Source organism: Diprion similis, chromosome 4 (assembly GCF_021155765.1).
Source record: "Diprion similis isolate iyDipSimi1 chromosome 4, iyDipSimi1.1, whole genome shotgun sequence".
In the NCBI taxonomy this organism is placed as follows: Eukaryota; Metazoa; Arthropoda; class Insecta; order Hymenoptera; family Diprionidae; genus Diprion; species Diprion similis.
This window is the reverse complement of record NC_060108.1, coordinates 16,860,169-16,884,141: the sequence shown is the minus strand read 5'-3', so window position 1 is coordinate 16,884,141 and position 23,973 is coordinate 16,860,169. Positions and strand designations below refer to the sequence as shown.

At 43.0% G+C, this 23,973-nt stretch overlaps 1 protein-coding gene across 2 annotated transcripts in view; it reads left to right on the top strand.

The window, feature by feature from the left end:
* Window positions 1-23,973, top strand: part of LOC124405186 (leucine-rich repeat-containing protein 4B-like) — a 227,192-nt gene that overhangs the window by 160,066 nt on the left and 43,153 nt on the right. For both annotated transcript variants that reach the window (XM_046879875.1, XM_046879876.1), the window contains one exon: window positions 9,993-10,063. In XM_046879875.1, coding sequence (XP_046735831.1) covers window positions 10,046-10,063 — 18 coding nt within the window. In that variant the 5' untranslated portion in view covers window positions 9,993-10,045. The remainder of the gene's footprint in view (window positions 1-9,992; window positions 10,064-23,973) is intronic.

Here is a 23,973-nt window from a genome sequence, read left to right as displayed (position 1 = left end):
TGCTTTTTCGGAGCTTCAACTTACTTGGTGCGGATACACCGGGGGTGGGAAGGAACGAGGGAAGGAGAATGAAGGCTTACTCTACCCTTCGGCTTGGTAATCTTGTTATGTGTACGCCATTGCGGGCAGGCCTGAGTATCGATCGCTTGTAATGTCATTTTAAAAACTGTCACACGCCGCACTCGCACAATTATTATCATCCCATAATCCGATTTTCTTTTCTCCCCGCGGCCAGGACGCGATTTAACCCACGCTGCGAAATATCACCCGCGGGTATGAGGAGTGGAAAATGAATTAATTATTTGAATAAACAATTACTCACCGAAACGGAGTGGCTATATTCTTAATTACAAAATCACGGGCGGGGGAGGGGAGGGGAAGAGAGCTTTTTAGAATTATTATATCTATGTCTGTCTTTGAAAATCTTACAATACGTACGAAAATATCGATCTACATGAAAACACAACGTAAAAAAAATGATTATAATTAACAATGAAAATCCGGAAAAATCAGTCAAAAAATTAGGTTGACATTTTTATTTGATAGTATATTGGCTAAACTCTTAAATATAGGAACATCGTAACGGGGTGAAGAAATGATGATAGAAAAAAAAATACGCGAGAAAAAAACAGAGAAGAAAGTCGAGGGAAAAAAAAGTGAAATGAAAGGGGGGGGGGGGGGGGGGAATGAACGGGTTTTCTTCGTCCGCTAATAAAAAGGGTTTGTAGCTGAGGTGGTTGAGTGAGGTGAGCTCCCCAGTTACCAGACTGAGGACAGTCGACAGGCAAGATCTTAAAAAGTTTTCTCTACCCGGAGCGATAAAAAATAATTGGTATCGGGTCTTTTCACGATCTCAGCCTCCGCCCGCGGTCCCTTTCTCCCTCCCTTTATCCCTCCCTTTCTTCTCCCGCTCCCTCTATTCTCCGCGTCTTCTTTCCGCCCTCCTTCCTTCTTCCTTTAAAACAAACCCTTAAGCCGCGTGTATATAAATTGTTAACTCTATTTACTCGCGCTGCGCTGCGCTGCCTTGCGGTTAAACAAGAATATCTTCAAAACTCTGTATGTATAGGTATGCCTATGTGTTAACCATGTCAGTCGGCCACACTCCCAACGTTTCTATATCCTCGGAGGGAAGAGAAAAGCGAAGCAAAGACGCGAGACGAGTTACCGAGGCGTCCATATCCGACTATATCTATCCTGGCTTTGTCTTCTTTCTCTATAATATAGGACGAGCTGAGCCCTCCTCAAAATCCCGGGGGAATACCGGAAGGAAAAAGTTACCCGAATATTGCGTTACCAACGTTAGGACGGATACGTTTATATATATACCACGGCTCTACGTGTGTGTAACGAGATTTCGTTTGCCAATCGGCCGTTCGCCCTTCAAAACGATAGAAACAATAATAATAATCGTGATAATAATGTTGCGCGAGGAAATACGCGGGTCGCCCCGATTTTCGTTTCAAAAATAGCAAAATTTATAGAAACAGCAGGAATCGATTTCTGTTCAATGACAATACCCTCAATACGTAGGCCCGAACTTCTTTTCACTTTACATCATTCTCAGACCACGTTTTTGTGTTTTAATTATTAATTTTCTCGGATAGATCGAAATTACGCTTTCATCAACAATTCGCTTGGGAGTGTCGTAAATTATTTGACCAATTTCTAAACAGATTATCACTTGCTGAACGAAACGCATAATTGTTTTCCTCGAAGCTAGTAATCATTCAGAACGATGGAAGTGTGTGTATAGATATACATATATATTCTCTTCCTATTTTATCTGCTGCCTGTTTGTTGCGTCTTTACACAGAATCCTTTACAAATTTTTTTTCTCTTTCCCCCGACGTTCCGGTTGTTACACTCCCGTCTCAGCTTGTTCCCCCTTCCTCAGGTCCCCCTGTTGATCGGAGATTAAACGTTGGCTGTTAATTATCTTACGGGTAATTAAAAGTACCACTTAAACGCGTATCAAACGATGTCGAACCTGGCCATCAGGCTCGAAAAGACTCATCGCTCAAAAACAACCGACGACCGCAATATATTGATCGATCGGAGATATTTACCAAGGACAAATACTTTGATTAATAAATCCCTCGACCATCCCCACGTATGCGGGGCCCGGGTTTCCCTTCTTCATCTCCTGCATTTTTTTATCCTCTCCTACCACTTAAACCCCGTCTTTTAAGCGGCGCTTGATAAATCGCTTGCCAGATACATCGACCTGAGATCAGATCGTTGTCGGAGCTACGAGAACCAGACGTTCCTCGCCTCTAGTAGCGGCCGATCTTCGAGCCAGCCGCAGAGATAACATCGCAGCATCGAGTAAATAATCACATGCTATTGTAATACCTCCACAGCCCAGATAAGTAACTGATTTCACATTAACAAGCGGTGTGTGTGTGTGTGAGGGAAGAGGGCAGGGAAGGGAAGAGAAAGAGAGAAGGAAAAATTTGAGAATCAATCTGGTAACCGCAGATTTATCGGTCGGTAACAAAGTATATTGTGCGAAATTTACATGGCGAAATATGGCCGCTATTACCTGCAGCGCGCAAGGGAAGTGCGCCTTAATAAGGGTGTGGGTAGGGTGTTTGGGTAATTTCGTATACGCGTATATGTATACGTATATATACATTAAACAGCGGCTAGTAATTAACTTAATTAATCGTTATAAATCTCCAAGAAATTATAATTAATCCGCAGTAATCGCGGCAAGGATCAGCGGGCCAATGTTTCCCTAAGCCGCGTCTTAGCTGGGAGGCATACCTGGAGGGATGAGAACACCCGGCCGTTTCATACCCTTTACCGAGTGGAGCTTGCAGATACTTGAGCTAATGCTCGCGGAGCTGCGATGTGTAAGTGAAACAGTGAGGCCTTGGCTTATAAGACCGCGCTTTTCACCTACCACGCCACGCGCAGCGTGAATCATTCAGCGCGAATATATGGGACGGAGAATCCTTTGACGATAAATTTTCTCACTGCTTGCAAGCAAGTCCGTTGCGTCGGACTGATTTTCTGATTAATTTTCTCGCCTCGGTCCTGCGGAAAAATTATATTTTAACGAGATATTTTATCTAAGACGAGTCGATCGATTCGTACGTTTCATCTATGCGATGTTAATCAATGATTTCGCCGATCAATCCTCAGCGAGGAAGCATGTTTTAAATCAAGAATGACGTAGGTAGCTTGAACTCCCAGCGCAAGTTCACGGTTTACAACTCCTGGGGGAGATTTCGGTCACCCGGGTTGTTCGATTTGGTCTATAAAACATGCAGCCGGCTGAGCCCTGTGGAATCAAACGGTACGCGTGTCTTTCCTGAGTTGTAAATTGCTCCTCAAGTTGCAGAGGTGCGCCAAGATTTCAACGAATCTTCGAAACTCTTTCGAGCTTTCGGTTTCGATGGTACGCTAGTCTAAGTTTCGAGCCGTGCTTCCGCAATACTTAGCCCTCGTCGTTAACAGAATGCGGCTACGCCTCTTGAAGAATTTAATCATTGCCCAAGAAGAAATCCGAAGGATGCCATTTGCGAATAAAATAGCATTGAAGCTAGAGAAAGAGAGAGTGAGGGAGTCTGTGAGAGAGAGAGAAAGACTGCCGGAGGGATCAGGGAGGGCGTCCGAAGACCAAGAAAGTGGGTCAGAAATAAGCAGCGATAGAAGAATTGCGAGAGCCGGCATTGTTCAGAATGACCGATGCCTGAGATAAATCCCTTTCCTGACCGGCCCAGCTCTTCGATCGTCTGGCGTGTTTCACTATCGGCTTACCGGTTACCGAAGCGCCTACACCTACACTTCCGATAAATTTACCTTGAGGAGGTCAGAACGTCGTTTTCCACTCTTAAATTTCCTGCAGAATCCCGTGGCTCTAGTGCGATTGAATTTTTGGAGTTACCTGAACGCTTTGTGTATTAAATAGGATTAACTAATAACGTCGAAGACTCCACACGCAACAGGATTCATTCATGATCTTAGTCCGATGAAATTGAAATTTTCACACCCTAGTTGCGAGTAGTTAACGACTGGAGCGTCGACGATGCAGGGGTTTTCTGATTCTGCACATAGTCAAATAACGCTACCCGCACGGAAATGGCGAAATATTGTGAATATAGAAGCGAGCAGCGACAAGTTGAAAATTTCGCAATACTGTTAAATTTTAGTTTATCGAAAATCGATTGAACGTATAAGCTTTAGTCTCGGTAACGACGCGAAACTGCTGCGAAAATTTCAAGTCGATCGGATTTACGGTTACGGAAGAATCGTGCAGGTCGCCGTTACCAACGTCGTCGCGTTTCAGAGATCGTATATATCCACCTCTTATACAACCACGTTGGAATTCTGATTGTAAATTGGATTCCTTTACCGCAGACAGGGTCTGAGTTTCGTACACTCCTCACCCCCCGAATCATACGTCGTCAGTTCCGTTCTGGAATATAATTATATTATCGACGACGTGGAATATCGGTGGCAGTCTAGCTTATTCGAGTACCAGTTACCAGCTTACAGTCTGGACTTGGTCCAATTCTCGCGGATTAATGCGACACAATCGTGAGCGAAAGTGTGTGGAATTCGATCCGGACGAAATTACATACCGCGTCCATCGTAACACAGATCGTATTAGTTCTTCTCGAGAAAGTGAATCGGAGAAATTTCCACGTCGAGGGTTTCCTACAAGGCAAATTTCAGCCACTTTGGCAGAACGAAAACTCTCTCTCACCTACGCCTGGCTCTTCGTCGACGAAGAACTCGGGGATCAAGGCTGTTGACGCGCTGCCAGCATATCCGGGGGTGAATTGAACGAGTCCCCGGTATTAACTAGGAGTTAATTACAACAGGTAGGTATATCGGAGCTCGACTCGACTCCACTGGCTGCAGGGCTCTGGTTTAAGGCCGGCTATCATCTCCTGGCTTAAACGTGACGGGAACCGGTTCCACCAGGAATTTGTCTGGGAACTTGTCTGGTACTGTAATTCGACAATATACCCGCAACACACGTTCCGCCGATGCTCTTGGCGTCGCGGTCTCGTCTCCCCCCGTAAGCTACAAATTTTTAATACACCTCAACGAACCTCGAAAACAATTCACAGACGTGGATAACGAAGCGACGAAGTGAGGAGGGCGAGGCAATTCTCGGCTAAGCGTGACTGAAACACTACACTCCAGTCACTCGTGCATTCGATTAAAATGCTTCGATGACTCTCTATCTTCCACCCAGCTTTCCCATCTTTCTCGTTATACCTTCTCAATTTCAGTTCGCATCGGATATGAATCCCCGCTTTCTCTGCAGCTCCGGCTTGAGTAAACCTCGCCTGAAAATTACCCTCTTAGAACGAGAGAGGTTCAGGAAAAGGCGTCGCATCGCGTTCCGATTGCGATGTGTCCATGGATCATTGGAGGAAAATGTAGGTACGCGGTGTTCGGAAAGATACGAGAGGAGCCCTCTTATTCTTACTTTGAAAAAACTTTCGTCGGAAATATTTTGCGGTCCGACTGGATCAGCTCATTCGGAAAATTGTGCGTATATATAATAAGACTCGAAAGGTCAGGCCAGCCGAGGAATAGATCGATACGACGGTTGAATGCCGTGATTCCAGTCCTGAATGTCCCGCTGTGAACGTCGTCCTGTGCATAGATATGTAGGTATGTACAAGCTGTGGGTATACAAGGAAAGTTTTATCGATACCCTTTTCGTCGAGCATGAACCGACTGCTCGCCCGGTCTGCGGGGGATTGTTAGGGACGATGCATTGACAATATAAGCCCGGTGCTTTTGACCCGGGTCTAAAGAAGTGCTCAAAGGTCGACTAATCCCTCCTAACGACGGGGCAGTATAATAAACGGCTCCAGGAGGTAACCTCGGGATTAAAAACTTGGCAATTAAATCGACCGAATGAATTTATCGTCCCCGCGTTGCAGCCGTTCGGAGACGTCTCACTGGAATTGGAGAATCACGGACGCGGGTGTAACGGGCAAAAGTCAACCCTCACACCTGCAGCTTCCGCTGGTATAGATTTAGGGGTGTCTTTGAAACACAGAGCGCGGTATTTCCTATCAGGTGTAATTTATCTAAACGGTTTTGTTTGCATCCCCTGCCAACCGGGGTAATTGCCTCTGGCGGATAGCTAGCCGTGGGTGGTAGGTACTACTTCTTTAATTCCTTACACCGCGCAACAAATTTACACAGAGGATATTCGACCGTGAAGCAATCTCGAACCGCGATCTCATCACGGAGCTCAGCCCCGAGTCGTTCTTCTTGATTCGCCGTTTATTATTTAAACAGAATCAGCCCCTATCAGTCATCGGTACAAAGTATATCATACTCCGGTTCGTTCCGACCCTCCGACGTCGGAGGTGCGAAAAAAAACTCGACAAAATCGAGCCCCGTTTCTCGCTTCTTGCATCTCAATCGTGAAATTTACCCATGATATTAATTTCCTATGCATCTTCTTATGGGTGGCCCGAACCAGTTTCCGCTAGTTAAGGCCTCGGGAGGAAGGCGTGTCGCCCACAAAAAGTTTCGAACATGGTCGATAATGAGCCTCAGCCGTTGTCGTCGCCCGTGTTCGCCGCTGACTTGAGAGCCTCGGTAGAAGAAGCTGTTCTTGTATGTATGTATATATACATGTATATACATGTATATACCCAGGCCGCAGGGATTTTCAAGATGATACAAAACCCCACGTGCTCCGGAAGCCTCATCAACTGCAAGGCAAAACTACGTATAAAATATTATCCAAATGCGATACCGACGACTGGACCTTCGTTTACTAATTATTTACGACCCGAGTCTCGTCCTCCGTGGCATTTGTCAGTAATAATTTTGAAACCGAATTTTCGAGGAAAAAAAACGGGGGGAAACAGTATCTCCGATAATGATTACGTGCGGTGTTCGAAATAATAAACGTTTCGAGGAAAATTCTCGGGCGTTTTAAGGAGGCGGCCTGCCATCGGGAAAGGGGGGAGGGTTCCTCCCGGGATTTCTCATATTCCAGGATATGCGGAGTCGGTGGTGTCGGCCCCGATTTAGCAAGCTCAGTCACCTCTCGCCTTTCGCTGCAGCGCATGGGCTGAATGGAGCCGGAATCTCCTATCGTGCACCACCGGCTCAATAGACCTCACTGATCTTCGTGATCCCAGAGTCTAGAGTCTAGACTTTTCCGAGCGCACCGGTAGTGAATAAGACAGAATAAAGGAGGAGGAGGAGGAGGAGGAGGCAGGGAAATGGAGGAAGGGAGACTCTTCCTCCGTTAAGGAAGACCCTTTTCCGCCCATAATGCATTCTGATACGAAGCATCAACTTCCTCACTCCCTCGTAATAATCCCTCGAGGCGATACCTCCGGCCCCGAGTTATGGGTCGTCAATTCTATAGTCGCATCCATCCACTGTTATCCGAGCAATTCTACTTACGCTCGCACATTCTCTCGCCCTTTTCGTTTCTCTTTTCTCATCCCCGCTTGCACTCACTTATTTTTACTTACGTCCTCCATGCGCCGTGGAAAACGCTTTCGTCCGAGCTCGCATTTGCTAGTTTTTCGAATCACGGTGTATGTACGCATCGGAATTGATCTCTCGCCCTTCGGCGGCTAGAAAACGTGTTCAAACAAGGCGTTAATTTGACACGTGTTAGGGAGGCGAAGTCGGGGGTTGGCGGAGGCGGAGGCGGAGGAAGGATATTTTCTCGGTTTCCTGGGGGCAATTTGGCCGCTTTAACAGTGCTGGAAGAAACCGTGGAAGGACGGTGTTCGAGGCGGTGGGGGTGAACAGGGAAAACCCCATAGCTCGGGCACATTTGGTCGGGGAACATATGGCGTCGGGAGCCCATGAATACCTCGGAATTGCCTGATAACGGTTCAAATAAAATCGACAGCTCTACGAAAGTCGGAAATCCCTGATCCCGGCTGTAAACCAACGCCAGCCAGGTAAGCCCCTCGATTGATGTCGCTTGTTTACCGAAACGAGATGAAGCGCCCGATCCATCGATCGGTAAACGGAGTCACCGAGAGCTCGGAGGAAAGAGGAAATGGAAGAAACACGGGAAACAAAAGGTGCCGCGAACGAGAGGGAGAGAAGAGAAAACAAAGCAAAGAAAGCAAAGAAAGCTTCAGGGAAATCCTCGGCTCCTTGTCAATAATTCACCGACTTTTCGCCTCCTTCCGACTCCTTCCTCGCCTCGTGTTAATGCCTCGCAAACTAAAGGGTATTTACTCCGTTCATGTCGATTATGACCAATGAGGAGAAGCAGGCTGACCGCTTCTCAGACTCGTTTAAACAGCTTCGTGCGGAATCGCTGTGCTTTAGAATCCGGGAAAGTACGCATCGTGTATAAAACATGACCATATATGGGTGGGTAAATAATAACTGCGACTAGTTACACGACCCTACACTTATGGATTTCTCCGGGCGTCATGTGGCCACGTAGTTCTGGGTCGCCGCTATTAAAGAAAAGTCTTGTAAAGGCGGGCGCGTTATTGCCAAATAAAGTTTCGCCGATATTTCTAATACCGACTTTAACGACCGGGTCCTGCAGGCATGCAGTCGTTTTCGGTGAGTCTTTTTTGCTTCCGTTTATTTTTGTACCTAATTTGGCCATTTACACTTCTCACCTTCAATTCTCAAGAACTGTTATGGCGAAGAAAAATGCACCATATTGACTTGATGTATTTCATATATCGTTTTTTTTTTTTTCTTCCTTCGTCTTTTCACCGTTTGGGATGATCGGAGGGTTCTTCTCTATTCAGAAATTTAATTTTTACTCCTAACGAGAAACGTCACGCGAAGGGAAACAGCGCGTGTCAGTCCTTTTTGGAACCGATCAAAAAAACGTTTTTTAATTTCCTGACGGACGTGAGTCATGGCCAAAAGACCGTATGCCTTGAGGCGGAAAGAATTTTCCTCGACAAAATGGAAATTATATACATCGCCGCTGCTGGATTACTTTCGTATAATTTTTGTATCAAGGAGTGTCGGCTATTTTCTATACTCAAATACTTTTCACCAAATGTGTAGTTTCAATCGCACGTTAACCTTCCCTTTTCCTCGTCTAATCCTACTTTTTTCTCTCAGCTTATCGTACAGTAAAGGATGAAAACAACCTCCATCTGTCTTCCTCCGTGTTATGTAACCCATATTCCATACTCAGTAATTACGCAACTCTGTATCAATGGATCCTTCATAAAAGCCTATATTTATACAAATATATTTCTTGGTGGTTTCTCTGTTCGACATCTGCTTCAGCCGGTTGCATGTTAATAAACCGCAACAACGTGCAGCTATTTTTTTTACACATGACACCGTTTCCAAATGCTTATTAAGCATATCCGTATTTGGGTCCGTTTCCGTACCTGACAAGGCTTCTCAGAAAACTTTTGGTTTTTTCATTCATGCTCTATGTTTCTTGTCTGTGATCAGAATAACTTTGGAACAGTTCCATTCAACCGACATGAGAAATAAACTACTTCTTTCATTGAACACAATTAGTTCGGGTATTTTTTTTTTATTTTTTTTTTTTTATGTTAATCCGTTCTACTTAGCGCAAATTACGAGAAATTAAAGCAGCCACGATTCCGTGCCAACCGGGTTGAACTTGACCCAGCACTGAAGCGTTCGTAAATCATTAATAACTTTTACGAGAAGAACGAGAATGTTTTTGTAGAAGTAAGTTATCCAATACGCAGTGTACTTACAATTAGCCTGACCCCGGTTGAGTTGGAAGTTAAAACTGCGCTTGTGTACCTACAACGGTTCTAAAGTTACGAGTTTGACGTTAAGCATATCCGTATAATAGTTCAAAGTGAGAACAATGCGGGCGGTGTTTTAGAAAATTCAATCTCGCGTGTTATACTCAAAAGGTTACTCGAGAATAGAGAGAAACAATCAATTTCATTTGTCTCAACTTGTCTTGAGTTCGATATAAATGGCAAATATCGCTAGTAATCAGTCTTTCCAAAATCCTCCCCGAATCTGTAATTAAATATTTACCGTCTCTGTTTCAGATCCTGTGATTACGATACCTCGACCTCATCATCCGACAGCTCAAAGCTACAAAATGTTTCGTCTACCCTGGGTGAGTGAATATAAACACATCTATATAAATGTATGTTCACTGTAGATAGAAATGGAGGCTGATAGATTCGATCATTGAGAGTATATGCGTTGCATATATCGTTGATTGCGAGATTATTAATTCTTGTATGAAAATCAAGGCTTCTTTTTTCCGCGCTTTTTCCGTTGAGATATCTACGCGACAAGCTTGTTTTCGGTTCATTAAAGGTGCAGAATCCACTGGGTAACGAACGCAGAGAAATTTCTGAGAAATTTCAAATTGAGTCTAAGTTTCTGTGCGTTAGCATATAATTAGCTAAGCTCTAATTACACTCGGAATATTAGCAGCGGTGGTTATTACTTATTACGCGAAACTCACCACCCCAAAAGTTTATCTCCTGTATATGTATACCTATATGGGTGTACATGGACAGGTACACGGCACAGCGCTCCTGGCCGAAGAGAATTTTCGAAATGAGGAGAAAATTACGACGGTGTTACGGGTATGATAGCTGTACTCAACCAAAAAACGTTCTTTTCTTCGTTTTCTGTAGCGGAGAGTATTTTTTCGTTTTTTCCTTTTTCCTTACGACAAGTAAAATTTCCAATCTTTGAATAATCACATTTTCCGGGATAATGAAATCGAGTTCAGATCAACAAAGTAGGTTTTCGTTAATTAACGTCTTTCCATGAAAATGACAGTACCTAATGATTGTAGAAATAAAACGAAATGATGAAAAAATTAGTAAACAAGGAAATACCGTTAATACAGGATAAGTCCTTTTATCATAAAACAGTGTCGAAAAAGGAAGTTCGATTTTCTCGGGAAAACAATTTTCCCTCTAATCGTAAGCTGGTTGTGTATATATACGTGGGTCAAGGATGTATATATACGTGGTGCGGTAGGTAAGGCCAATGTGAACTCGATTTCCCGGTATACCCATCCCATGGGCCTTGGTCGGTGCCTTCGATGTGTGGAGAAGATCCTGACCTGTAAATATTATTATGAAAGAAAAAAAGAAAAAAAAAAAAAAAAGAAAAGAAAACGGAAGAGAGGAAAACCTAGGGTTGAAATACAAAGAGAAAAAAAATGAATAAAAAAATCTCGGCCAATTTACCCGCCGTTTCGAATCACCGTCAAAATTCTTCGCGTGATGCCCGCGTGCCTCTGAAATGAATAGCAAACACAAGAAGCATATTTACGGTCGGTTATGCGTGTGTGTGTCTGTGTACGGTGCTCGCTGAACCCTGCGAATCGCTCTCTGCTAACCGTTTACAGTTCGATGCCGGGTGCAGGGAACCGGGAACCGAGAATTTAGGGGATGAAGGAGGAAATCAGCCGCGTATAATAATCACGATGTATGATGTCTGCAGACGTCTGTAACTTTTCAAGCTTAGAATCACCCGCTGCACTTTGAGTCTGAAAACGTCAGATCAGCGTCTGCTTTATTTTTGATCCAAGAATTTGTTTTCCCGAAAGTTGAAACTTTTCACTTCGGTGTCGATAGGTGGAAAAATTGAACGTAAGTAAAAACACGCGATGAAAAGCGAATTTTTCTTTTTATTCCGTAAGTTTGGTATTAAAAAATATGAAAATAAATAGGATGTAAAAGAAAACGAAGTGGAGGGAAAAATATGAAATAAGGAAATAAACCGCTTGTATATAAATCAAAGCAAACTTTTCACACTTTTCACACGTTTCGTATACTTTTTACACTTTTCGTCGAGATATATATAATATATATGTATATATAGGTACATTGTATATAGGAATGAGGGCGTTTCGTTGTTTTGAGAGGGAATTATAACGCGTTGAATGATGGCAAATCTTGCCTTCTTTCCTTCGTTCTTTCCCTCTTTTAATTCCTTCTCCCTTCACGGTGTAAAACTCTCGGCGGTGCAGCGGGTAAATTAGCTACGTGAGACAAAGCCGCTTCTAATTCATCTGCTGATATAAACCGCATAACCTGCCGAGGTCGAGTGTAAATATTGACGAGTTGAAATTAAACGCTCTCGCAACCTGATTACGCAATCAATTTTTAAACACACCCTCGAGCGTCGCTTTGTACTAATTTTTCATCCAGACAATTTTCCACAACCAAACCCCTTCCGAATCGATAAAATGAACCCGCACGCGTTCATCATGTCACGGCTGCTCTGAATCTTTTGCTTCCCGTTCTTTTACTCTCTTTGTGTTTTCGGTATTCAAAAATAAAAATTCCTGTCCAAGTAACACCAATTTTTCAAACATCGTTTTCGTACCTGAAATTCAGAATTATATCTTTTCAATTATTAATTCTTGTTCTTCAATTTCAATTTCAATTTCCAGAGAAATTAATTGAAGTTAAACTAGTTTTTCAATACCGTCTTCTAGCCCGCTGAAATACCGACATCACCCGTTAGGATGTCGCCACTTGAGGTCGAAAAACGTGTTATATTCACCTACACACATGTGTACAAAACGCGCGTGTGTCGACAAGACGTGTAAGATGTTTGGCTGCAAACTAGCTACGGAGCGACAGTCACTAAAATCCTTCGCGTCTACTTGCGGCATCTGCCCGACATCAACCCTCCTTTCGCACCACCCCAGCTTTCAGGCTCCTATTAACATCTCATATTCGTCATATCGTTGAAAAGCCTGCACGCTTATACACCGACTGCATCAAATTATGGGGCAAGGGATACCGAATGAGAGTGTGAGAGAGGGGGAGAGGAAAAAAGTGCCTTCCACGGATGGAATTCTTCGGAGGTATAAAAAGTAAGCCGTTTACACTGTTTTTTTGTCTCATCATCCTCGTCTTCATTTTTTTGCTCGTGGCACGTCCAACCCCGTGTATTATTCACACGAACGGATTGTTTAATTTTTTTCTTTTTTTTTCAACTACTTTGTTTTTTCGAATCCGGTTCTGGTCGAGGTACGCGTTAAATTTGGATTAAAAGGTCGCCGAAACGAATTTTACTCTGCTATATGCTTCCTTCGTGTCTCTTTCACAGAAATCTACTCGATTATTCTGTCTGCATGAGTAAAATCATCTGGCATCTGGCACAGAGCGATCTTAACAGGTTTCTGTACATATGACAGACTCCGCAATCTGACCGCAATAAGTATACGGCAAGTAAGTATATGCGTATATTATATAAGTATATTCTATGTAAATAGAATTTCACGAAGGGCCATATGGCACATGGATAGTGCAGTGAAAATCCCTTCGATTGCGCATAAACGTATTCTTCATACTGAGAGCAGACACGTAGAGCAAGAAGCGAAGGTTATATGCATAGGAAATCAAAAATGTAGAAGAAGAAGGAGGTAAAGTGGAAGGAGAAAAACCGAAATTAATCCTCGTGAAAAAAATGTGGGAGAAACTTGAGAGAGAAAAAAAAGCTATTCCAACCGCGTATGCGAGAACGGGGAGACGATATCTTCTCTGCGAAAACGGGTGGCATGATATACTGCGAACGCCATCTTGAATGAACTCGGTGGGAAAGTGTTGCTAGACTATTAGCCTGCCATGGGTTAGATTTAGAGGCTATTTCGCTGTTCCTGCGGATTTCAGATATACATACATACATGCATTTCGAAGCCACCGACAGACGTATATAGAGAGGGTGTCTGCATGGATCGTGGAAGAAGGTGCGGCATCCCTGCCGAAACGGTTTAGGGAATGCATAAATTTGTGTAAAACGAACCGGTAAGCCGCGAAAAAGTCGCGCGTATCGGCAGCTCACCTGGGAACTCGGTCACGTCCCTTCAAATTCGATGTTTCGGGGTAAAGTTTTCCTCGAATGCTTCGGATTTCAGTTACCTACCCTACGCGTGTAACACAGCCGGGGGGTGAGGTGGACGTCAGCGGTGTTATGATCACGCAGCACGAGCTGTTTGAGGCCCGTTGATCATCGGCCAGAGATTGATCACCGTGATATTGCATCTTTATTCCTATCAACCGCTCTGCCTCCGCATTTTTTGAACTTATGAACACTCCGAGCTAACGAGGGTCAGATATTGATGGATGGCACGCGTGCCCGCTAGCCCCGACCGGAACCTGATAAGAATGAACCCGGCATCGAGTTATTCATGCCGATTCCTCAGTCCGCCGGGAACCGTCTGTCAGTGGCTCGAATTTACAAGCGAAACGCGTAATCTACGTCCCCTTCGATATATTTTCGTTCTTTCATTCTCACCTCACGGTGAAAAAAATAGCCCCGTTGTAACGTAGATTTTTATGGAAATTGTGCAGGAACGTCTTGAAATATTTCAATGAATCATGGACGGAATAACGAGGGTGGAAAGTTTTCTGGTGACCGCGGAATTCTTTTTATGGAATTCCATATTTCCGATAATTTTTTTCGGTCGTTAACTAGGCGTCGATAAACTTACAGCTACTATTGCACGATATAGCAAAGATGTTATTCTTGGACAATCGGCGTCTCTCGGAATCAAGTCGATACACTGAACTCGGTGTATTACCCGTTAATACCGAAAACGTGTCACAACCGTAGTTTTTATAGGAGGAATATCGATACACGAAAAAAAGTGGGCGTCATTTCTCCGCAGAAATTTTCTCTCCGGAGGAGAAAAAACGATGATTACCTGCCACTAATCGTTGGGAAACGAGTCTTCACTGGTGTGGAATTCTCGTCTACTGTTAAACTTGCGAAGTACAAAGTGCTCGAAGTACCTAAATGATAACGGATAGCGATGCACGTATGTATGTACTTCTCGTTCGGTTTAGTTCACCCTTTCATTATCCGCGGAACGATCATCACGGACTTGAAAATTTCCACATTTCGGGGATAGAAAGAATATTGCAGACGGAAGATGAGAGGCGGGGATCGTTGCGTATTACCCAAGAGCACGTCTGATGCCTTATATCTACATACATGCAATCGAACCTCGCTGCATGAATGCGGTATCAGCTACTCTTTGCAGGTCTCTCTTTGTCCCGACGATGGTGGCAAGCGCTGCTCCCGAGGGAGTTACGTCAAACGTGAAACGTGAAACGGGAGAAGGGCAAAGGGGGAAGGGGGAAGGGCGGGAACCAGGAGTCGAGGAGAGAACCCTCACCGACGCGTGGACGGGGTGAGGCCACGACCTCGAGGACGAGTTCGGCTCCTTCGGCAGGCCGTCGCCGATTTATATGCGAGTATACGCCACCGCGAAAAGTGTAGGTAAAGGTGCCGATGAAATTTCTATGGTGTTCCGGTGATCGCATATACCGGTAGGCTCGCATTCCGAGAACGCTTTAATTTTTCATCGCCCTGGGCATGGAGACATGATTTTCATTTTTCTGCTTGTTTTTTTTTTTCTTTCTCTTGGGCGCTTGGATCCCGCAGAGAAACGGTCGTTTTGGGGTTGGTACAACTCGAATACCACGATATTCGGAGAACTCGCGTGTTTGATGGGAATTTATAGATAACACGATGTCTTCTTCTTCTTCTTCTTCTTCTTCTTCTTTTTTCTTTCTTATCCATACTTCAATTTACCCATCTTTTCAAGCGTAATCTACATGTTAAAATCGAGATTCATCAAATTCCGAGGACTACGGCAGTGATTTCAGGCATTTCTTTTTCCAATTTAGTAATTTTAGAACGAAACAAAAATATTCTTTGAATACAAAAAAATTATCGATAACATTTTCATCGACGTCAATCCACAGCGGAAAATTTTTACTACTGTATTGACGGTACGAGGGTGGAGAAGTTGCTTGGGTAAAAACCGCCGCGAAGTCTATGAACTTAAATATGCTTGCAACAATTCTGGGGGAAATCGGTGTGTATTTCGCACGTGAAGGGCACGAAGGGTCTGACGAGTGTTGAACTCCGGATGGATATCGATCCTTCGAAAAGAAGTCGGCGTGTGCAGCGATGAGATTGTGGGCGGGACGAGGCGGCGAGAGAAATAGGGAAATAGAGAGAAATAGAGAAGAGGAAAAGGGGATGAAAAGGTAAGACGTATCGTCCGGAAGAGAGTTGGAAAGAAGAAGTACGTAAATTGAAATTTCATCCTGGAAGATCTAGACTTGCAGAGTCGTCGAGCCGAACCTCTCGCTGAATCCATATGACGCTCTTCTTTCGTGATTCCTAGACACCTACCAGGATGATATTAACGATTAGGGTTGGAAAAAGAGTCATACGAATGCGGGATGATGAAAATAAACAGAAGGGAGGCAATTTTTGAAATTGAGCAAAAAATGTCGGGCAAAGGGGGTTTTATCGGCTTGAAGAAAATTATATATACCTTCTTACCCTCGTCGGATGACGGTGACGATGACGATTGTCCCGGTCACCTCGGTGAACAGGGTGAAATATCGGGTCTACGGGTCTCCCGTAAGGAAACTTTCGTACTTTGATACCCACCGACAGATATGGTCGGGCTTTGAGGAGGGGTGAAGGGGGGTGGGTCGCTAGACCCGCCGTAAAAACATATGTCGGTGGGCGGTCAATGGCGCGTTGCAAGGGATGAAATATGCCGCGTCAAGTCGATACGCATAGGCCGGAGTATAAGGTATATAAATATGTTACTTACACCTCCGTATACGGATATATATGCAGACGATGCGACCGCTGATGGTGTGCAGTCTGGAAATATCTTGGTTCAGCAGATATTTTCTTTTCCCCCGAAAACAAGGAACCCAACCCCTGGATTCCCTTCAGAATCTCGCCTTGAAAACATGGTGATTTCGCTTTTCCCCGATTTCGCGGCTGATATATCGGATGCATTTCTGATTCGCCCATTCGCATATGCCGCTGTGTTATACACGCGTGTGTGTGTCTCAACGATTAATCTGCGAGGGGTGAGAACGAAAGTTTGCGAGTTTGAATAATATTAGCACGAAATTCGCGAGTTAAACTGAGAATGAGTCGTCGAAAAACGTGTCGGCAAGGATATTAGCGAAATTATTGCGATCCAAGGATTTTTCGTCGAGTTTATAAAATTGCCTCCTGCGTTGTACCTAAATACGGTTTTCGAAGAACTCTCAGGCACCGAGTAGTAGGTATCGCGTTGCATTAGTCACCCCTGCAAAGGAACGCCGCGTTGGATTCTTTGCCGCCTCGAAAAACCCTCGCGGATGCGGGTCTGCTCTAAGGGCTGAGGGGAGGAACATCTTGGCGCAAAGGGGGGCTGCTCAAGTGCTCTACGTACCCTACGCGAGGCGGAGCGAAGGGGAGAAAACGGGAACGGAGGCTGGCGTGTATTTGCTCGAGTCCAAAATCGATTCCAGCTTTGGATTACGTTCGTTCACGCGAGCGTATGTGCGGGGTAAAAATGCACGCGTACATGCAACGCAGGTTCGAATTTTTATACGACATTTCTTTGCGAATAAACGTGTGCATGCATATATACATTATTTTACATCTTTTTTCATCCGCGTCACTCTTTCGTATATGAATGTTTGGAGTATGAAGAGATTCGTCGGGATAATGCGTTAGCCGATTTAAAGTTGGGGGATGGAAATACGCCTTGGTATGGAATAAACACCAGTGAATTCATACATCATCTAGGTAGATGTTTTATCGCAATCACGTGATCGCGGGAAATCTTTCTCGCCACACTTTTCACTCGTATACTTATTTCTTGCTATTTTCTTTTTTTTTTTCTTCCGTTTCTCTTAGAGCAATCCACCATTTCTCTGACTTTGGTAACTAATGATATAGATGAAAATCGGATAGAAAGTTCCTTGGCGAAATTTTTCACCGATCTTGTGGCGTATAATACGAATGATTTTTTCGTACAAAAATGTTTATCGCTATTTTTAGTTTCATTTCTTATATTTTTTTCCTTACCGTTTTCCTCAAACCGCAGCTCTGGTTTTACGTGCCGAAACAACCATTTCTCTCCATTTTTCAAGTACGTCGGTATCGCGGTTGAACGAACGTCGTCGACGAGACGACGGTAAGAAAAATTTACTTATCGATATAAATATACGTGATTTTATTCTGAAAAACGCCGTTGAAAATTTCCCTCATCGCTCGCGAATTAGGAAGAGTATATGAGATAGTGAAACAGGAGTAGGTATACCGTTAGAAAACAAAATACCGGTTGAATAATTTTGCAATGATAAATTGTGTGTACCGTCAAGTGAAATAGTGGAAAAACGTAGATCCACCTCGTCGATCGTTTCCAGAGGAGGGTGAAAGTGCGGGGGGTAAAAAGGGTCTGAAGAATCAACCGAATTTACACACAAATTGAATCCGCCGTTTCTCGTACCATTTGCGGTGTCGCCTTTGTAAAATCGAACCCCGACGACGAACCAGACCGAACACCATTTATTATTCATAGATGATTTCGCATGTAACTGCTTTGTCGGTCGGCTCATCATCGGCACTTTTCTTTTTCAGTCTTCCTTTTTAATTCTCTTCTACACTCTCCCTAAATTTTCCAACCATCCCACACTTATATTATGAATGGTATAATACCTACACGCCTCGCTTGTCGTTGGTGCCGGTTAGGGGGTTGGGGGAGGAGCACGCCACGGGGTTCCTAAACCCTGCAACCCTCATTCGCCCCCCCACCCCCCACCTCCCTTCCCTCTCTGTCTTTCTCACTCTCTTTCTCTGCTAACGTATAAATTAGCTATGAAATATGACGTTCTCTAATTTGAATTGATGTATCGCTGATTAGAAGTAGGAAAGACGTACAGCACGTTCAGTTTCTATCGAATTTGACGATGCTCGTAAATTTTTTTTCGAAAACCCAGTTGTTCTCTTCTCTCTCTCTCTTTCTCTTTTCTTCTCATCTCCTACTCCTCCTTAACCACGCAAACGTTTTCTAATATTAATAGAGATTTTCATCGTTTTATCATGTATGTATATATATATATATATATATATATATATATATATATGTATATATAATTGATACCCGCGGCGTTTCTCTTGCGGGCCGATCGTTATGGTTAATTTCTTTCGGAGTATGTAAAGGGGATTTTTTTTATTCATCTTTGAAAGTATAATAGTCGCACAATGCCCCGGGAAACCCCACCGCTATCGGAGTGACATTCACAAGCCAATCACAAAACAATGCGTGACAATATGCGACGGAAGTTGTCTACAACCGGGGATATCGGATTACGATCCATACATACCTCTATAGTTGAATAAAACGATTAAACGCGCAAAATTGGGCGTTTCGTGCATTTCCCGCGTATATATACTCTACGCTCGCCTATGTATACGTATCCATATATATATGTACACACACACACACACACACACATACCTATGACTCCACTCTCATCGCCTATGATTTCCCCGCGTATCATCGAATTGCGAAGAGTATTCAATTTCTCCGTCCCTATGGCTGAATGATTTTCATCCCTGGTTCTATGACATCCATGCACGCGCGTGTGTGCGTGTGTGTGGTTGTGCATATACATACATGTATGTGTACCTCTATGCTGTAGGCAGAACGATGAAATGAAATTTACGCTAGTGTCGTTCGCTCTGCGTTTCTGCATTCACAGTCTGCAGTGTTTTTCACTGGACTGATCTACACGCTGCCATCATACGGGAAAGCGAATAAAAATTTTACGTTCGTATACAATCCATTTAAATATGATATGCATCACGTTCGTCGATATGACGTTAGTTAAATCGCAGTTACTCTGCGTGCATTAAAAGAGAAGGAATAAAAAAAATTTTCTGCGTACCGAAAACGTCATGGTATTCCTTTTTTTTTCTTTTTTGCACTTTGGAAACAACTGGTGTTCCGGTTTTTTCCGTTTTTTTTTCTGTTCGATTTAAAATTAACTCTGAAAATAATTTTTTTTTTCCCAATGCCTTTCAAGCGAAAGATCATCCTGAAAGATAATTATTATTCCTCATTGTTTTTCGACATAGTGCAAAGGCGGTAAAATTTAGGCTCTCTTGCAGTTTAGAAAAATTACAAGCGCCCAGAATAGAACAATAAAGCAGAAGGTTCAGGTATCATATTTTGGTGGGAAAACGATCAGTCGATTGGGGCAGAATTTCGAGGATGGAAGGTCGTAAAACGTGGTATAAAAAAAACGTACAAAAAAAATTGGAACAAAAAATTTCCGGCCACTATTCACTTATTTATGTTTATTTTCATGTTTCTTCTCTGGCACCCCATAACGCAGAGCCGCACGGAGACGCCGTTCGTAACATGTGGAATTTTCCTGCTTTTCCTGTCGTTCGTTTCGCGTACTTAATTTTGAGTTAAAGCTGTTACACGCGTATGTGCAGGGTATCTACAAAAGTGCGCAGCACTCCCAGAGAAACTCGGTTCGCCAAGCTTTGCGCTCCAAGGGTCGATATTTTACTTCCTGTAATATCAGGGCCGTGCACGCACACACGCGTGTACAGCAGCTCCGACTTCCGGGAAAAGCGTTATTACGCCAGATGCATATAAAACGTACCTATTCTACCTGCGAAACAGTCGAGGCTGGTCCGTAATATAACCCTGCACCTTTATTCCACCAAACTCGGCTTTGCGCAGAGGTGTTTTTACAATTTTACACTTCTTTGCTCGATTCTTGTAAGCCCTTTTCAAGATCTCGAAATTACGACGACGGCGTCTCGTTAGGTCTATTTTCGACGAGGGAAAACCGATCTTTTTCCGACCCGAATCGCTTGGAATTTAGCGAAGTCAGGGAATGCGATGCTTCTTCAATTCTGCGCAGACTAACTGCAGACAAAGTTCTTTGCCCCGATTTTTCGAGAACCCAAATTAATTCTATTTTCAATCACGTCAATCTACGGAGAACTTTACTCTTGGTAGTGGATGGAAAAGAAAAAGTATCCGAAAGAATAACGCACTTACTTTACTTGTACCTCAATGTTACTGTGCTTTCGATTGTCTTGTAATATACATGCAGGTATATATAATATATATATATATATATATATATATATATTTCATCTTACTCTCATTTCTTCTTCTTCATTCTCTCTCTTGCGCCAGTGTTCCTTTGCCCATTCCTGTAATACCAGCGGTAACAAGTCGACCGAAGTTACGTTGTTGAATTTAGCGTTTGCAAATCGCACTCAATTTAGTCGACTCGGCTCGTTGTAAAGAGTCCTCTGGCAATTTCAAATTATACCCTTGATATAGCCTTTTCATTATTATTTCAAAAGCCTCTCAGCTTTTGCGGAAGGCCGGTGTATTACAGGGTGGGTATAGATACCTAAGAGTGTGTGCGAGACTGTGGAAGAAAAAAAATGAAAACCGTCTAATATAATAACGTAGTATACAGCTAAAATATTCGGTTATCATAACCTGAGTTGTTTTCGATCATTCAATATCAAATTAAATATTAGGACGATCCCGCGCGGCAAACTTTCCACTCCGAATGACTATTTAAAGCCAACTTCAATCCTGTCAAGTTGCTATTTCTTCATGGTGAAAATCTTTAAGTAATTTACGTACGGACGGGATTAACACCAGGTTATAACTAGAATAAAGTTATAATTGAGTAAAGTGTGAGCTTTTTATGAGAAAATGATTGGCGAGGAATTTTTCTCTCCGCTGCAGGGGAGCCATCTTGAACCGTCTCTTTAAAGAATTCTTTTCCTTGCTTTTATCTTTCTGCTTCGCGGCGGTAATTATACGAGGGGGCGTTAAATGTAAGAGCAGCCATGTTTCCCCCCTAATCGCACAGTCTTATCGCTGCTGTATTTTCATACTTATAACCTAGGTATAGATATTTAACACTCTCCATCTATATATACTCGGGAATGTACCTAACACGCATTTTATACCCTGCAGAAATCTGCTAGACTATCAAATTCACCGCCGTCCCCTTTAATCATGCCTTACACACTTGCTGAAAACATTTTTATAGTCAACTTTTCTACCCCAACTAGTTTAGAGCCTGTATCCCTTGGATCTCGTTATTTATTGCCGGAATATTTTATTCGAATAAACTGAACAGCTTTTGGAGATGTCAAAGCTTGCCAAAATTCATGGTTTTCCAGGGGAAAAATGCATCGTTATCGAGCTTGAGGTGCGGAAAATGCAACAGAAATGAAGAACGACAGAAGTTTTTAAATATAAGTGAAAATGTGATGAAGTAGCTCGAGCATGATTTGATCGTGTAAAATTCGCCAGTAGAGGTTATAAAAGAAAAGAGATCGAATGCAGTAGTTGAATTTAATTACCGTTATTACAAGTAAAAAGCAAAGTATGCCGAAGAAGAAGAAGAAGAAGAAGAAGAAGAAGAAGAAGAAGAAAAAGCGGATGAGAAGAAGCTAGTATAGGAAAGGAAAAAGAAGAAGACAGTTTTCATGGAGAAAGAAATTACCTCCATTCGGAGGTGAAAAAGCTAGTAACTACGTACCTAGCAGCGTACCACGGACCTAGAATGGAGAGTAGGAAAGTCAAAATAGGTGGTATAGAACAAGAGCCAGGGTGCAATTTTCTCGTAGCGTCGTGGCGCGTCGGTGAAATCCTTGGAAATTAATTAAAGAAAGGATTCAGGCGTTATCGTTAGCAAGATAATTGGCCAGAGACCGTGGGAAGTTGAAAGCAAGACCGATTGCTGGTTGCCAATGGAAAGCGGAGACCTAATGAGTCTAATTTACTTAAATGTTTGCTAATTAATCGCTAAAAGACAGTCGCTTACGCAAGCACTATTACAAACTAATGCTGCCTATCTACCAAACCAAACCTCCGTTACATTTTCCTCTTTCCACTAATTCAACCAGGTTATTATACACACATTCTTACTTCATTTCATTCGAGATTCGTAGGTATTATCGACGTTTCCAGCCTCGTCTGAAATTTTTATTCTTCTTCCTTCTCTCTTGTTTACGGGGTGTTAAATGGCGGCCATTTTGTCGAATCATTGCCGGGTCGTTTACCCCCCCGCGTCACTGATAAACCCAGAATGAACGAAATGACGTTTCAACGGTACACAATTTATACAACTCTGTAAGAAGATGATGAAGAAGGAAAATGAGAAGCAGTCTGCCGGGGCGAAAGAGGCGGAGTGTTTACACTTTATGTATTACGGATCGGGGTGGCTAGAAGGCGGAGGAGAATCGCCGTTGCACCCCAACGAGTCTGCGATTTTGCAAATTAACCGAGCGAGATAAGAGAGGACGAAGACGAAGCCGCGGAGGCGAAAAAGAAGGAGCCTAGCTTCCGAATTCGAAAGATTTTGCCCCAGCCTCCCTTTCGCCCTGTGAATAACAGCCTAGAACACGCCGAGGCCGCCCCCCGAGCCTATCTCCTAATGTGTTGATATCCGAGCAGGGTGAACTTCTTCGAGACGATATCGTGGACATTAAAGTCACATCAGGGGCTCGAAAATGCCCTGCTTCACCATGGACGCACAGATATTACCTAATATCTCTGTAAGACACGTCGAGCACAATTCGAAGACGCCACGTGACAACAGCTTTTCGAAATTACGTTGAACAAGTTTTTTAGGAATGTGCGGATAGCGGTTGTAGCGCATCGAATATTCGACTATTCGGATAATATGAATAACTTGAATAATTTGAATAGCTAAATTTTCTGAGTTATGTCTGTGAATTATGAATAGTTGAAATTATTTCAGTAATTCAAACGGATCGAATTGTTCAAATTATCCGGTTTAAATCTCAAATTCTCTATTTTCTTTTTTTTTTTCTCTTGGAAGTATGTAAAATAATGAAAAATGGTATTTTCGAAATTCTATTTAATGCCAAACTACACAAAATTTTTAACAGTGATTAGTGAATTTAAAATTGAATCATCAAGTTTTCGGGATAGGATAAACTGTAAAATAATTGAATCAACCCTAATAAAAAAAATAAAAACATACTGAGAAAGTCTCATCTTTGAGATTCTGAAAAAATGATAGTGAATGATGATCGATCCTCTAATCGATCTATTCCATAATTTTTAATTATAAGAAGACTCTAATTGCTTGTAAAATTAAAGGTAAATCGAGTCGATCGTCATTATTTAATTCGTATTGAATTATT